Below are 18010 nucleotides of genomic sequence, written 5' to 3' on the forward strand. Positions count from 1 at the left end.
TGAATAAGAGTAAAACTAATCCTGATATGTGATAGGAGAGTAAGTACGGCAACCACAGGATGTTTCTGAGCAATTGAACATTCCAGGTTCATGGCCATAGTTGGAAATAATCAAAACAACTCAGAAGTCACATTTCCTCATCATTTTGATGGCAAGAATTCTCATTTGATAATTTTCCAAGAAATTCAGACCTGCAGATGTATAATAATATGCTGACATGAGCAAAATCATCTATTATGTTCAATAATTAAATGTAGTTTTGATTTGGAAGATTAACCACAGTCGTTAACAAAATGTATTGTTTTTATGCATGCATTAGGATTGTTATACTTAATTACTGATCTGAGTAAGGTTGAGCTGACTGATCATGAATGAAGATTACATTAAACAAACAAATTCAACCCAAGCCGGTTTGCTTATGACATCACTCGATAGCTTGAGAGAACAAAACATTCTCTGCGATTTCGATGTCAAAGTTGGTGACAAATCCTTCCGTGCTCATCGCTGTGTCTTGGCAGCCTCATCAGGATACTTTAAAGCGATGTTTACGAGCAAAATGAAGGAATCTCGTGATGGGTTTATCGATATGAAGGATGTCGATCAGAATGGAATTTCCCAATGTATAGAATTCATGTATAAAGGAGTAGGAAATTTGAAAATGGAATACGTTCAACAAATCCTGCAAGCATCCAACCTGTTACAAATGGTTGGCTTGACAAACTTTTGCTTCCATTACTTGAAAACCCATCTCTCGTCGACCAATTGTTTTTCTGTCATCAATTTAGCTTAAGCGTACGATCGTCATGATATAAAAGAACAAGCAGAACAGGTGCTGATCACTAATTTCAAATCAGTAATTTCCTCTGAGATGTTCCCTTTCATTATTAAGCCAGATCTCCTGCGTTACATAAAAGTTTCAAATGTGAGTTATCAAACATCATGGCAAGCTATGAAAACATGGGCAAAAGCAAAAGATGAAGATGCAGAGAGATGTTTTGCCGATCTTGTTACGGTCATCAATATTCGGACTTATCCTTTTAAATTTCTTCTGGAGACTGTGTTGGAAGAACCACTGGTGAAAAGTAATGACATTGCAAAGAATTCAGTCATCACTGCATTATTCTCTGATGTCAAGAATCTTGAGACAAATCTTGAGATTGACAACTGCTTCATCCTGAAGAATATGGCTGAAAATCGTCAAGTTATAAACTCAAATCCAGTGAAAGATGTCATGAATCGATTCCTGGAAGCAAATTTTGAACAAATCATTGAGAAAAAAGAGTTCTGTGATATCAGCAAGGATGACATCATTATGATTTACAAATCCCCAAACACAAAATATTCTTCTGAGACTGTTAAATGGCATGGAGCTCTTAGATGGATAAAGCAAGATATTCAGGAAAGGAAAAAACATTTTCATGAACTGTTTAGCCTTCTCAATCTCGGAAAATTCCCCCTGCAATTTCTTAAACAAACCATTCGCTCAGAAACTTTGGTCAACGATTCCCGTAAATGTTACGATATACTTGTTGATGAAATATTTTCTCGAGCTGACGAAAAGTCCACAGATCAGGCAGCTCAGAAAGCAATTTTTACTGCTCCAAGTACTAAAGCAGATACAGAAACTTCCTTGGGCAACACCGCATCAAGTAGTCACGGATCTAAGAATGTACAAGAGCCACAGATGGGAGCAGTGGGTGGATACAGGAGTGATACTTCAGGTACAATCTCTTGCATTTGTGTTTCTTAACTGAGATTGATAAAGTGAGCATCGAGTCTGACCAATTTTTGTTCATGTCAACTTGTCATTACTTATCGATAGGGATGGGCAATGTAGAATAATTTACCATTCTAGAATATTCTAGAATAGTTAAATCGAATCCAGAATACCGAATCCTATTCTATTTTCATACTTATTCAAATAGTGGGAATTTCTACATTGCTGGAATTATATGGTAAAAAATTGCAAATGTATTACTTACTATAAATGTATTATCTATTTGGAAATGTCATGAACATTGGATTTCATTTGATACTAAACAGGCTAAACAGGCAGTCCCAGCTCCAGGACAATAAAATTTAGGAATATTACAATATTTTTTGCCTTCAATTGTTCCAAATGTATGTAATCCCTAAATACTCTAATAAATACTGATATGCTAAATTAAGACACGCTTTACACACTTTAATAGTAAGCGGTTAAATACAGAATAGACATGAAACGGCGTTAAATCATTATTAATGTAAGTCTGCCGAGTATACTACAACATACCCGCTGAGAATTAATTAGATGCTGAACCAGCGTGTGGCCACTGCAACCTATGCGCCGTTGTAAAATATTACATTTAACCACTATCAATTAAAATCAACCTTTTATTCCGTGAGAGCAAGACACGTAAAACCAAGTTCCCGTAAACGCGATTTCGTACTTAGTTATTAGGTAATAACATCTGAAGACGAACCCATTTTCTATCGTTACATATCATTATCTACCCAGACTTGGCCCTACTCAAATTCAATACGCCACTATCTTCGCCAGATGTGGCAACTTTTTTCAAAATTCATCGGCGACTAAAATACTACAGACTTCCGATCAAACGTGCGTCTATCTTGAACGATAGAAATGTTATCATTAATCTTTATCTACCCAGACTTAGCCCTACTCAAATTCAATACGTCACTATCTTCGCCAGATGCGGCAACTTTTTTCAAAATTTATCGGCGCCTAAAATACTACAGACACTCGATCAAACGTGCGTCTATCTTGAACGATAGAAACGGACCGAAAAATATGTAATCTTTTGAGAGTGAAATTTAAATGTGACAGTAGTTCGCGTTTTGCGATACAACTTTGCATTTCGGAAAATGGTATAATAAAATTATTCGTAAATAATATTTGATTTAAATTAATGGCGAGTAATGTTATAAGATTTAACGCCTGGCTTTCGGTTTACGTGCATCATTTTTTTGAAAAAACTCGTAGGTCGCGAAAAATAATTTAATTTTAAATGAGGCAAGGCACGTCTGTAAACAATTAAAGATTGTTGCATTCAGATTATCGGAATATCTCCAGTACAGTGTTAACTCTAAGCAAATTATGAGTGCGAAAGTGTTTCGCAGTCGAAAAAAAAAGTGCGAAAGTGCTTTTGCCGATTTTAACAAGTTAGGTGCCCTAGCCTTTCATATAACCCATTTAAAACGGCATAGATACTCGAAAAAGCGCTCCTCCGGTTAATATTATAAATTAAGAAGGAGCCTTTTCGTTAACCCAGTTCCCTTTAAGCGAATTCATGTTTAATTAAAACAAGCGAATTCATCGCAACGAAATGACATCTGCTAACACCTGCCGCGGACAAAACTTTCATGCAATGTATCACGGTGTCCTTACTCGCGTAAACAGCAAAGACTTTCACACTTGTTACTCCTTCCATCTAACAGACACGAGGCAGGCTGGAAACCATATTAGTTACAGGGTGGATCGTTTGTACAAATCCGGTGCAAAATAATCCCCGCAACCCCTCCCCCCAAATATAAGTAGCAATCAACTAATTAGGGTTAGGTGCGCTGGAAATTCAACTTTTCGATTTATCCCTAAACCTAATCTGATAATTATTAATTTGTGATTTTGAACCACTTTGAAAGTCGCCACCCGCTGTTTTAAAAGATAAGTTAACCTACGTTCCCTCCGAAATATTACACACGATACTCCCCTGCTTTAGGAGATAGGTTGACCTACTTTCCTTTCAAACTTTTTTCTCCGAAATATTACACAACATCACTTTGAAAATCCTCCCGTTTCGTGAGCTAGCGTGACCTAATTTCTCATTTACATTTATATTATACTATTTCAGAGCTTACTCAAAGACAAGTAATTTTTAAATGTCGACATGCCTTGGTTTGCGTGCGAGTTAGTTTAAATCGGGCAGAAAACATCATATATTGGCAAAATGTTTAGTAATGTCATGTACTTTCAGCATTCATAAATAGCACTCTTTGATATCCTGAACGCTGATATCCTGAAAATTAATTTTGAAAGAGAATTACGCATTCTCAGATATCGGACATCCAGTCGCGATATTCAATCGTTCATATGCACAAATCTCACATTAATAGTAATTGCTACCCAAGTTTGTAAAGTTTAGAAACCAACAAACAGAAAATAACTTATCCTAAAACACAATTAAAATTCAGTCGGCAATAAATTCGTCGCCAAGACGATGCCATACAAAAAAGATTTGGTCGCGAGATTTACGTGAGATGACTGCCGTTGTTTTTTAAGCAGAATGTAAAAAAAATTATAATTAATAAACGGGAGTTACGACGCACTTTACACATCGTGTGTATTAAACTTCCCTGGTAAGCACTATTATTATTGTACCTATACACCTGTTGGAGTATTTCGGACAATTTCGAATTTAAAATAAATGAAAACCCGACATATAATAAAGTAAAAGTAAAAATAAAGTAAAAAACGCAAAAGTAAAATGAACATTTATTGAAAAAGTTATTATTTAAGAAAGACAACATGATCGTACAATTCCGCCAAAACCTCGATGTTCGCAAGTGAGATGATAAATAAATACTTCCCTGTATTCGAACAATTAACTTTAGCGTATCGTTGTTCTGCCAACAAACAGCCGGGTGCAAAATATTTCCGTCCTGTGATATGCTCACAAATATTCTCGATATTAATATCATACCCTCGCGTATGTACTTTCTATTAGCTTTTTAGGAATCCCTTCCATCCTTGGCCGGGTCATGTTTCTAATATGTGAACATTTTATTCGACCATACATGGCCGGCGGGATGTTAAAATTGTAAACAAGAGAAAGGTAAAATCAATCGCGAATTTCGTTATAACGGTTCGTTTACGAATTGTTGCGCCTGTTATCGTCGAAAATGATTACATTTGTTGTATTTTGAGGCATTTAAGCAGTAATAATTACGGCATGACATCATCAAAATCTTCAAGTGAGATCTTGAAATTGCAAATTCCTTAAATAAAATTGTGAATTATTCGGTAACGAATTCAGCTTTAATGACCGTCGGGGCTTTGTTTTGTTGAAAATTATTATTAATGTGAGAGCGCCAAAAACATACAGTCCATACCGATGCGACTGCAATTTATATGGTCGCAATTGGTGTGGCGCGTTTATTAATAGTGTAAAATAAATTAAACGAATATCAATTATAACCAAGCCTGTCAGCGTGTTTATTTTCTGTGGGCCGGAATCGTGAAATACCATCTTGAGACAAATTCACTTCTATTATAAAACCTTAATTTTCAGTTATTATCGTTATACAAATAACGTGTGGCAACTTTTTAATTTATCGTCGACCAAAAAACCACCCCACACTCGTCCAAACGTGTGTCGAGCTTGAACGACAGGAACAGATTCATCGACGATCTTAATTAGGGAAAATATGTATTTTATTGGGAATGCAAAATAAATGTACCAAAACGCATTTTTTTGTGATATAACTTTGTATTTTCGGAAACAGGTTGCCGTGAAAGGTAAAATTTGATCTAAATTAATCGCAAATATGTTTTATTTTAAATGTAACAAAACACATTTTGCGATATAACCTTGTATTTTCGAAAACGGGTGTCCTGAAAAGTAAATTATGATCTAAATTAATCGCAAAAATGTTTTATTTTAAATGTAACAAAACACATTTTCGCCATATAACCTTGTATTTTCGAAAACGGGTGTCGTGAAAAGTGAAATATGATCTAAATTAATCCCAAAAATGTTTTATTTTAAATGTAACAAAACACATTTTTCGAGATACAACTGTATTTTCGGATACCGGGTGTAATTTTTTACGATATAACTTTGTATTTTCGAAAACGGGGCGTCACGAAAATTATTAATCTAATGTTTTATCTATCGTCTAACTAACGTCTGGAACACATCATTTTCGGGGAGAACTCTAGCCCGCGAAACGTCATTTAATTTAAAATAGAGAATGTTTCACGCATTTTAAAACGGAAAATCACCAGTAAGTGGACAGGGATTCAACCCTCCCGATTCAGTATTCTATATCCCCCGTGTCAGAACTTTCTAAAGAATGGAACAAAGAACCCGTCAAACCGCCGCGGAAGAAGGGGAGTATTTTTTGCACTAATAATTAGGGCGTGACAATATCAAAATCGTCAAGAAACTGGTGAATTTGCAAATTCCATAAATAAAATTGTGAATTGCTCGGTAACATTTCAGCTATAATTATCGCCGGGGTATTGTTTTGTTGAAAACACGTTGAAACTTTAGGGAATTAGTTACAATTAGCGCCTGACCTCTATTAGGCACTCGAGCACTCGAAAAAAAAGCACTCGAGCCCAATTTTTTTAGCATTAAGTCGCATACGTAAAATATCCTGTAAAAGAAGAGCTGTTCATTAACGTCATCTCGTCTTATGACCACGCAGAAATGCCTTTATAGCCGAATTATTCAATCACTATTTCAAATCAACATTCAGGATTGGCACAATTTCAGATTTGCGAAGTTTATCACCATAGAAATACATGAAAGGTAATTATCGTCTTAATAAATATCTGCATCACGGTATGGACAATAATATTACCATTCGCATAAAATTGGGACCCGTAAATTTACAAATCTTGATAGGTAATATTAAAGCCAACGCAAGTGATAATTTGATTCCTCAATGTTTGGGACCGGTAAATTTACAAATCTTGATAGGTAATATTAAAGCCAACGCAAATGTTAATTTGAGTCCTCAATGTCTTCAACAGCTGTTGCCGATGTGAACCAACGGGTAAACCCGAAATATAAAACTTCGATGTCCGCCGACCCACAAGAATTCATATTTGTAAAAAAGAGAGGTCGGGAATAAAGATTACCCAAAACCTAGATATCGCCGCCAAAACGATCGGTGACAAGAACAATTAGCGATTATAACGGAATTAACCAGTAAAAAGGCTTTGTTGCCGATTTTTTAATGTTTCCACCACGTTTATTCGGTACTCCTATAAATATTCGATTCAAAAAAATATTGAATTTTGCCCACCCGTCCTCGCATATCAATGAGAAATAGTTGTGTAAATATCGCAAAATTCCGGAAAATGCCACGTCCTTTCAACATTGTGATTACAATAAAATGGCACTTAATGGTATTTTGTGAATTTGTTGATTTTGCAAATCTGTGACATGCTGCTAAAAGTTTCGTCTGATTTGAAAATCGTGCAGTTTGGTCACAATTCATCCAAAGTGACTATAACAGGTTACTAACACTTTTATAGTCATTTTGAATTCATCGATATCATTGATAGTCACATGACCACTCTCCTTCAAAGAAACGCCCGGGGAGCGTTTTTTGCGGGAGAAGCGGAATCAGTGTGCTTGTATAATAATCATATTATAAACAAGAATTTTGCGTTATTGCAAAAGCTTTATCTCCTATGTCTGCATCTCATAGGTTAGAATTCCGGTAAATATCGTTATGATATGCAGAATTGAGTTACAAAAGTACTAGTATGTTACTCATTTGTCAACTTAATACTCGAAAATGTTTGTTAACTTTGAATTTTTAATCCATTCAAAATCGGATAAAAGTGCTATTTCTCTTCAAAATCGGAAAAAAGTGCTATTTCGCAGTCCCTAAAATAAGTTGCGAAAGTGCTTCGCAATTTTCGCAAAAAAGTGCGCTAATAGTGAACACTGCTCCAGTAAGTCGGCACAAATAACGCTAGCTAGATAGCAAAGGAGGAAAACGCAAAAATGGTGCAATAACGAGTCCTCGCCGTGAGGTTATATTACCGACTTCTTGTCCTGAATATGCCGATTGAAATTACAGTGTCTGATGTTTACCGATTTACGGGTTCTTTGCGAGCAGACGCAAGTTTAATTAAACGAGAGAGATTTTACACGCGAAAAAAACGCTCGTCTATAATTGATAAATTAGAAACCCGAAAAACAAAAATTGACGCTTGGCGCCGGAGAGGCGGAAACCGAATCCTGTTATCGGATCCCGTTGGATTCGAATACTTTGGGATTCGAATCCTCCGGATTCGGTATTCTATATTGCCCATCCCTACTTATCGAATTTAATCGGTAAGTAAGTTGATAGGTATTTGTCTGTCTGTATGTCTGTTAGATGTACGCGATATCTCACGAAAGCGAGATTGAATCTGCTCCAGATTTTGCATGTGCGTTCATCCTATTTCGGACCAGTAGCCTATTGATTCTGGGCGAATTATGTTCTATAATTATCGAGTTATCAATTAATTAGTGGTGGGACACAGGGTGTCACTATGGAGTAATCGCCTTGCTATAATGTTAATTTTATTGTGATCATTTCAATCTGCGGTTATGTTGACGAAATAAAAGCAATACTACTCAGAAAATATCATGACAATCAGTGGACACAAAAATGCGTGGTGCCCGATTATATTTTGTTTTGATTTGTATTTTTGTGAATTCGACAAATCTGAGCTGTCCGTAAAACATTTACGGCGCTCCAGTACTGTACCTACCAATGTGGAGGCAGTGAAGCAAAGAAGTCTTAAGGGAAAACGCCCTGATACGTGTACTACAATAACACCCGAAATTTTGCGATTTGGAATGTCTTAAAGAGCGTTTTTAATTTGAAACAAAAGTTATGGTGTTCTCCGTTTTATTTCTAGTATTTTGTATTGTCGCTTTTCAATTTAGAAAATTTAGGTTGTCACCATTGACACCCACCAGAAAAAAAATTATCCCTCGTTGTTCAAGCTTGCGAGAAACACCACTTAGGTATCTATCTATCCAGGCGCGTGCCGATTCGTGTTTTTGTCGGAAATCTGCAAGTGAGTTGTGAAATCCAACCGTTTGATTAAGCGACGCGCAAGTGACCTGTCGCGTCAACTGTTACCAAATTTTCGAATAGTAAATTGCTATTTAGTTGAATATTCGAATATGCCCAGCCCTACTCAGTATCCAGTAATTATTGACTCGATTAATGTTATGTGAATAAACTTGTTTTCTATGTTCTATGTAAATTCTGACGTAAATAGTAACTTGGCTGATGGTTAAGTTTCGCAAAAACACATGCGGCCCGCTGTGAATTTCCGGCTCGTTGCGGACTCGTTCAAACGCTCCCCGGACTCATTAGAGACCGCAGACTCGGGTTGGGAAACACCGGACAAGATCATCGTATATGTCAATTATATGAAATATAATTGAATAAACAAAGGATTTGCATCTTTCTGAGTTGAATTCAATAACTTCATTTGTATAAACATATCTCGTACATGTAACATGGTTGATAAATTATTCTTACAAGCCCTTGGAATGTACAATGCTACAAAGTGATTCGAGTAGAAAGTACCGTATGTTTCCAACAAGGCCTCAGGTAATTATAAGATTTCAATGCCTGATATGAACTGGGACCAGTAGTGAGAGGATATGAATGGAGGATTAATCATAGTTTCAGTTTTCATTATAATGTATTAATCTTGGACTGGTTGCTGTATTATTAACAGCTCCAACATTATGTGAGTCTGCGTGCCCATACACTGAAAAGAAAAAATGTTTCTCTTTACTCTATAAATGCGTAATATCACAATGTCAGCCTCACCTACTTTTCAATTTTCAGAATCTCAGTCTTCAAGTCAAGCTACTCCATCTGGTCTAAGAATCATCAACAAACTACCACCTGGTGGAAGAATGTCAGTGGAAAGGTTGCGTGTATCACTGCCAGGATATGAAAGGTTGCCGTTTGGCACTTCTGTCATCACCTACTCATTCCCTGCTGGAAGTCTGAATGAGAGTCCTGTAATGAATTCAGTTGGTTGAATATTCAATTACTATGTATTTACAAAAACCAAGATTCTTGTTGTATTAATTTACATTGATTCTATGTTTAACATTAAATCTTCCAAATCAATAATCTTGGCCCCCAAATAGCAATTGAAATCTAATTACACTTTTCGTTATTATATTGTTCACTTTGAACAGGGCTCTGCACAAGCAACCGCTAATGCATAATAAGCTATCATTTTTGGATGGAATGTAATTTTTTTGTTTCAGCATTGCCTACTCAAAAGGCAGTGGGCATGGAACTTGAGACCTTCAAATTATTCACAAGGCCATCACAACACCTTAGTGCAGGGTCAGCCAACCTTATTGGCCGACGGGCCACATTCAGTTTACCAATAATTGCGCAGGCCACTTAACATGGTAATTATGTTATAGTTTTGCTACACTGACTAAAAGTTAATGAAATTTTAGTGTGAAGTTTGGCACTGTTTTTCGCTAACAAGTTTGTCAATATTCGCTGAGATGGACGATGTAGCAATGCGAAGCGAATTTTCTATCTGTCAGAAATTAGTGATCTCACAGGGGATTTGACATGGTTCATCTGTGAAAACAACTTGTGCTGCCAAAACAAGTAAGTGCTGCCAAATAATGAGGTCATTAAAACTGCCATTCTGCCCAAGTGTGTAAGCGACTATATCTGTATCGATATCTTCCAGTTGGTTTCGATTTCAAATGGCACTCATGGCTCGTTTGAAAGGGCTAGCAGAGCGCATTTCAGGAAAATGAACAAATCGTTTATATCAAAACTTCATATTAACTACATCACTCGAAAAATATAAGTTTTACTTAATTTTTTATTATTCATTTCCGAAAATTCAGCGCGGGCCACACAAAACTCCTTGACGGGCCACATGTGGCCCGCGGGCCACGGGTTGGACGACCCTGCCTTAGTGCTTAGATGTTCCAGAAATATTTTCTGATGTTTCCAGAAAGCAGTTTTTTATGTTGGTTTAATGGCCCCTTGCAGAATTTGCCTGTACACCAGTGCTGATGTTCAAAATGAATGAATATATTCACAATTGTTTATATTACATAGAACAAATTCTTGATTTGAGGTTTCCATTTTAAAATTTGTCTTTTAAAGCATTTGATTATTGAAGAAAACCGTATGACTTTCTTTCAAATCTAACATTGCAAATTGCAAAAATCAATCCAAGCTGTGTTTATATCAGTTATTTTGCATAACTGAATTAAATTTCCACATATGTACCGTATTTTCTCGACTATACGCCTATCACGCGGATAAGCCGACTCCCTAATAACAGCTTCGAAATAGTGAATTTATAAAAATTCGCATATACGCCGTTTCCACAAATCGTAACACGGCGCAGCATCTCTTACAGTCAATGATGTTCAATTCAAATTTAATATTCAAATATCGCGATTCACTACCTTCTTGTATATGGCACACACATTTTAGCGCCGCTGTCCACATTTTGATTAAAACAATTTTCGATTATTATATTTTCTGTTTTATGGTAATGGAAGACGGCACTCTGCGGCACAACTAAATTACTGCCAACATGAAAGGAATCAAATCAGCGCCGACTTGAAGTACCAAACGTATAACATGAGGACATTTTTGATTAAAATATTTTACAATCATTATTTTATATTAAGGTAGTCGAGATATCCTGAGCGGACACGGCAATAAATTTGGTTATTTTTCGCAAGTCTTCTCAAACATGATTTGTGTGAGCTTCATATATGGGCTGATATATTTTATAATGTATGCCAAAGTGTCTGCCGATTATTTAATTGACTTTGTATACCAGCTGTTATTTGACTTAATCCTAAAAACAAAAACTTGGCCGGTGCAATGAAGCACTCCCTGCCCGATAACGGCACTTCAGAAAGAAAAAGAAAACGGCTACCACGAAATAAAGTGATTGATTTATGACCCTTCCGTTTTGCTGATTCAGGAAAAACGGAAAACACAGCTGTTGCCTAACCCATGGACGTACAGCACAATATTTATCACATCATATTCATAGGTTATTTCAACCTTTCAGTTGCCGTAAATGGTTGTTCAAAATGATTGAAATTACAGTTTTATTGTTAAGAATTAAGGCTGTGAGTATTATTCTACCTGAAACTTCTATCTGATTCTTACTTGTGCACAAATGATAGCGTTTTGACCACGAGACGGCTGGTAGATAGATCAATGCTGTTGCTCTTATGCAAAAGATACAATTAAATTTAATCAAATACAAGCGGTCACGTTTATGATCAGACAATTACACCTAGACAAGCGATCGCGTGTGTGGTGTGTGCGTGCACGCTCTTTATCGTGAGAATTAAGCATGGTCTGTAGCTGTTGCAATTACCGGCAAGTCAGCATTATATCATTTCGTTGCGTGATCAAAGTCTCGATGCGCGAAGGAGCCGATTTTTTGGTGCTATCTGGGTTATGCGCGCATAAGACGGTCCCTTAGTTGGGCAACTTTTTTTTTGAGTTTCAAACTCGGCTTATTTGCGAATAAATACGGTAATTGTACAGTGATTTTCACAGACTCTTGTTGGACATGGCCCAATTTAGAATATATTTAATATTGGTAAAAAATATTATTTAAGAATTTATATGAAATAGTAAATTAGGTATTTCATTTTGGCAATAATCATCATAATTTATCTGAAGTCTGATAGTTTTGTCCGACTATAAGATTCCAAACTTACCATATGAATTTTTTCTATGAAACGTTTGTCATTTCTTTTGTTCCAAACAAGGCTATGTATGAGCAGCCACTGATACGCAAGGCACTACTATTCATTGTATTACTGAAATCTGTCTGGTTGCATTGTCACCTAATTTATCTTACACTCCTACCTATTTCATTATGCACTGAGTAATGTGCTTGAATCCAAGATTTTTAACCTGTGATGCCAACGTAGTTTGGCTACTTCTCTTCACATTAATCTTCAAATCCCAGATTCACGATCTCACCAACGATGTATATAAATAAATTGGCAAGCAATGCTCTGCTTGGAAAAATGTTGGTCCTTTTGTTTTTTCCTAAATAACCTCTTACATATCAGTGGATTTTTTGTGTATCAGTAATATGTTAGTGTCAATCATATTCTAACTCTGCTCCCAATCATAGATATATTATGTTTGATTTCTTTTTTGAAAAATTAAAATTTTTTTTTAATAAATGTTATGTGAAGGCAACTCTGAACAAGGTGCCACTGATTATATGTTTCCTGAGGATATTTTACTTGTTTGCACATGTAAAACATCTTTGGTTCAAATGTGTGCCCTCCTCCTGACCTAGAAATCAAATGTTTTGATGTCAATGTTTAGTGAGAAAGATTCCAATCGTTCAATTAAGGTATTTACGTATCAGTGCCTGCTTGTTTTGTGCCTTGTTCAGAGCGAGTATTTGAAAACATCCCAACTAAAATCACCAAAAAAATGCATTTGCAACTGTCTGCTTCTGAGGAATCGATTCTGAGTTGCAGAAATTTTAGTTTAAAGCTTTTGGACCTTCAGGAGTACGCGCACCAAGATGGCGCACAACCTGAACATAGTATGTGTGTATCGGTTAGGATTCAGGTTGTGCGACATCTTGGTGCGCATACTTCTAGAGCACCTGTGTTTATATCAGTTTTAATAAATTATCAGAGATAGAAGTTGAATAACTTATTATGTTTATTTTTGCAGGTTGTTTCATATGAGGCAAAGGAATTCACTGAATATGTGCCTGCTAACCCCTACCTCAAGATCTTGCTCCAGAAAGCATTCAATGCAGGATTGCTCTTCAAGATTAAGATAATTAGAAGCAGCAGAGGAGAGATAATATGGAATGATGAAATTCCTCATAAGACTAACAAACTTGGAGGTCCATTTAAGTAAGTTTTCTGATTAAATATTCTAAAATATGCACAATTGTTATAAAGATTGACTGGGGCCTCAACTAAGTTATATCAAGTACAGATGTATTAAAAATTTAGTTCCAACAAAATTTGAGATTTAAAATGTGAATTGCAAAAATTAAAATTGGCGCTGCTCCGTAATATGTACAACAAGATGGCGGACACACGAACATAGTATGTGTACCAGGTTAGGGTTAGGCCATAATTTTATTCCAATTTTCCTTGTTTTATTTCGATTACGAGTTCGGGGACCAGCCAAGTGACTCCTGTAGTATTTGTACCTGAAATTATGGCCCAACCCAAACCTGATACACATACTGAGGTCCGCCATCTTGGTTCACATACTACGGGAGTACCTTAAAAATAAACCAAATCAATATTTATTTTCCAAACTGACCTTCCATGCAAAGTTAGAAAAATGAACTTGCACATAAAAAGTCATGTTTTGTATTAAACACTATTTTGCAAACTCTTATTTATAAATCAAAGAAAGGCATTTTCGGGTCGCAGTTTGGAACCCATAACCATCCATCCAGCTTGTGACATTTGCAACCACTCAACCACAGATATAATGCCTCAGCAGTACAACGTTTTCACCTTTCCTCTCTTGATTTCAAGCAACATTTAAATTTGTTAATACACATCTTTTATACACCGTTCACTTTAAACAAGGCTATATATAAGAAACCATCGCATCCATCAAATTTCAGTTGATGGGTGAGGGATGGCCAGGAAGCATTCTTTTTATTCCTGATAAATATTGACCATGATTTTACATGCTGTTGTAAAATGTTAGGGTGTATGTGACTGAGGGTAATTTTTTAGTGACAATCAGAATCAACCATTATGGTATTCAGGCTTGAATTGTCTGCAACGTGACTGTAACCAGGTTCAACGACCAGCTGTTGTTTACTAGGTTTCTCTGTTGTCACATCTGTCATTGGAATTATGGTTGACCAATTTTGTAACTATTTGATCCGTATTCCAGTAACGACTAAACTTCTGCTTCTCTGTTGTCAATTGGGCATCCAACATATAAATTATAGTTACACTAACACTGCTTATTCTTAAAATTCTATTTAATAAACGAGATGTTTAAGGTTTTTATAAATACGATGCTCATTCACACATTTTTCTGTAAACAAGGCTTTGTTCAAACTTCCACTGATATCTAGCAATATGTAAAGGGCTACTATTATATGGAAGAAATAGTATCTTTTCAGTTCAGCATTGCCTACTCATTTTTTACACCTTGGGTTTGGTGGTTATGGGATTTGAACTTGATATGTGCGAATTGCGATGCCAGCCAAGTCATTAGTCAAGTCTAACACTTTAACCACTAGGCCAGCGGTTTCCAAACCTTTTGTTCGTACGGCGCCAAATTATCAAGGGAAAATGCTCGCGACGCACTTGCACGGAAAAAATAGGGTAAATATCGTGATCATTAGGGTGTACTTTATGTCCTTTACCGTTAGTAAACTCGTAGGCCTAAGGAATGGAGGCAAAAGCCAGCTTTTCTTCCTCATCTCTGCATGTTCGCCTAACTCAGTTCAGCAGGTAAAATAAATTGCATCTCACGAAATTGCAGCAAGTGGTGTCTATATCTATTGTTACATAACGACATAGCAAGCTAAATGGAATTAATTGATTCATATACACAGCATTTAAATAGGAAACAATAAAACTTTTATAATAAAGACAATATGTAAATTGTAAAATCATATTTTATATTAGTTATTCTAATAATTTTCGTGGCACACCTGAAAACACGCGACTCACCTTTTGGGAACCGCTGCACTAGGCCATTGCCCTCAAATCAATTTATTTTCTATTTGGTGGTTTTACACTTTCGCATCGATCAGTGCTCTGTCCAATCAGACTTCACTGGGTTTTGAAACTCCAGAATTATCATTGTTTGGCGAAATCTTCCTTTGCACACTGGAAGGGGTGTTGGGCTATAGTTAGTGATTTTGATATCAATGTTTCGTATTTCAGTACGTTATCAGTGCAATTGAAAATTCTAAAAAATTCAAATATTTGGACATCCATCTCTACCTAAGAGTAAAGTTGACTTGACATCCTTTTTACACATCTAAACCTTACATTCGAATCTCACTCACACAGGCATCGCTAAGTTAAGCGTTTCTTAGTCCTATGGAGTCAAATATTTGTGACTTTCATTGTTCTTTTATCGAACATCTTATTTTTTACAGTTAATTGAAATCAGACTCCTATACAACTACCATTATCTCTCATGCAATCTAATCTTTTTCAGCAATGGATATCCTGATTATGACCATACGCGTAAACTTCGTGCAGCATTGAAGGCGAAATTAAAGGCAGCAGGAATTAAATAATAACAATAGATGATCAACAATGGACGTTCAACACTATCCGGACAATACTATATTAAACTCCTTCATTGATTTTGTAGTGTCATTATCAAGCCACTTATGAATATTATGAAGTTCAGTGAACTGCAATATCGGTCAGACTCGTCCTTGCGTATTTAAATCAAACTTTATTCTGTTCATTTGAGAATGATCAAGAATTGTATTTGTCAATATTTTTCTATTACGCTAATTGGTCAGAATTTTCAAAACCAACAATTTATATTTTTTTCAATTTTTCATCGTTTTTATCTGTTTCATCCTTTTATTGTTGATCAACTCCATGATAATTATGCATATATGTATATATTTCCTTATATTACATCTACTGTATGAACAAACTTTTAAATCAGTTCATCCTTCCACATCTGGCTAATTCCATCCTAATTACTTAAGTATTTTCTCTTATACTAATAGTTGTTTTGTTGTTTGTTAAGCCTTTGAGTAAGGATGAGAAGATTCGGTCGGTCAGAGTTTACAAATCTGTAAGAGAGAATGAATGTTTTTATCACGCTCCTAGTATTCATTCTTTTATAGGTGAGCAAACATGTGCTCATTTGTGTTTTTCATTTTCCTATTATTCTTCTGTTTGTGGGGAAGGAAACACGTGCCTTTCATATTTTAAAATTATCCACAATAATTTCGCTAAATTTATTAAACTCATGCTTTTGCTTATATTTACCTATTTGTAGATTGATTCCCAGACTCAGGTATTGTTGTTATGCTGATTTGGGAGTCAACATATACTTTTTTGCATATTTGACCCGTTTTTATATATTTTATTCTACCACTGTTATTCAGTTCCATCTCAATTACGTTATCATACTGGATAATGAAGTTTCAAGACTTTGCAAAAGTAAAAGAGCATTTTTATATTCATTTAAAAAAATGATGCTTTGAGTCAAGTTTTTGAATAACTCTCACAAGTTTTACTTTAACCAACTCAGTGATTCCCAAACTGGAGTCCGCTGACCTTTTAGGTTCATGAAGCACTTTGGAGGATCCGCTAAAGAAATCTATTATGTGGCTTATAGCTTGAGATAATACAAGAATTGAGTGCTCAAATTTGCAAATACACATTTGTGGTCTTTTGCTGCTTTGTAATCAGTGCTGGAGACACTGATTCTTTACATACTCTTTCTATTATGCCGCCACATTGTGATGTCACAGAGATGTGAGCCAGTGATAATTGCGATATATAAGTTTTGTATTTATCCTGTCGAAGATGGCTAGTTAAGCGCTATTAGCCTGTTTACTAAAATCTGATCTATATTCTTATGTACCATGAACTTACTTGGCGGAAGAAGCTGTAACCATATTAGCCTTCATTACTATTTGCTAATTATATGTTTTAACTACATTCGAGCGGTTCCTGTATAATTATGATTTATCGAATATGCCAGCGGTTGTAACTAACCATAATGTTTATGTTGTGTATATATTTTTTATGTTTATATGCTTCCATTTTATTCAATGCTGTTTTGTAGGGTCTGATTATTGTGGTAACATCCGAATTTGTATTATAAGGCTCCCGGCAACCAATTACATGTGCGGAAAAAAATATATCTCTTGCCCTCTATATCTCTCCCTTATTTGCGGCCGTTGGCCGTTAATGATCTGCAGTTTCAATCAGATTTTACTTGAGAAATTAAACGTTTAATTAAACAAAAATTTTGACCAACATTTCATGTGTTTCCATTATTTTTCAAAGATTCTTGTTCTTTAGTTCAGGGCTTTTAGCCAACAAAATCCTCACTATTTTGATCCTATTAAGTTCAGTTTGACCAAAACACTCAGCATTCATCAATAACAAGCGTGTTGCTTGCTTTCTGGTGCATCAAATTATCTGCTTTAGAAATATTTTTAATTAATTTGATGAAACTTGAAAAGAATTGAACCAAATTGATAATTTTGTAATTTTACACT

At 35.7% G+C, this 18010-nt stretch overlaps 2 protein-coding genes across 2 annotated transcripts in view; both read left to right on the plus strand.

Annotated features, from left to right (window-relative positions):
• The window catches only part of LOC120331568 (uncharacterized), a 141069-nt gene that overhangs the window by 34423 nt on the left and 88636 nt on the right, over positions 1–18010 (plus strand). The window lies entirely within an intron of this gene.
• LOC120332016 (uncharacterized) lies at positions 309–16051 on the plus strand. The gene is made up of 4 exons (XM_078113745.1): positions 309–1721; positions 9598–9788; positions 13483–13670; positions 15970–16051. Exons 1-4 carry the CDS (start codon positions 869–871, stop codon positions 16049–16051), a joined length of 1314 nt encoding a protein of 437 aa, XP_077969871.1. The 5' UTR covers positions 309–868.

This window comes from Styela clava, chromosome 6 (assembly GCF_964204865.1).
Source record: "Styela clava chromosome 6, kaStyClav1.hap1.2, whole genome shotgun sequence".
In the NCBI taxonomy this organism is placed as follows: domain Eukaryota; kingdom Metazoa; phylum Chordata; class Ascidiacea; order Stolidobranchia; family Styelidae; genus Styela; species Styela clava.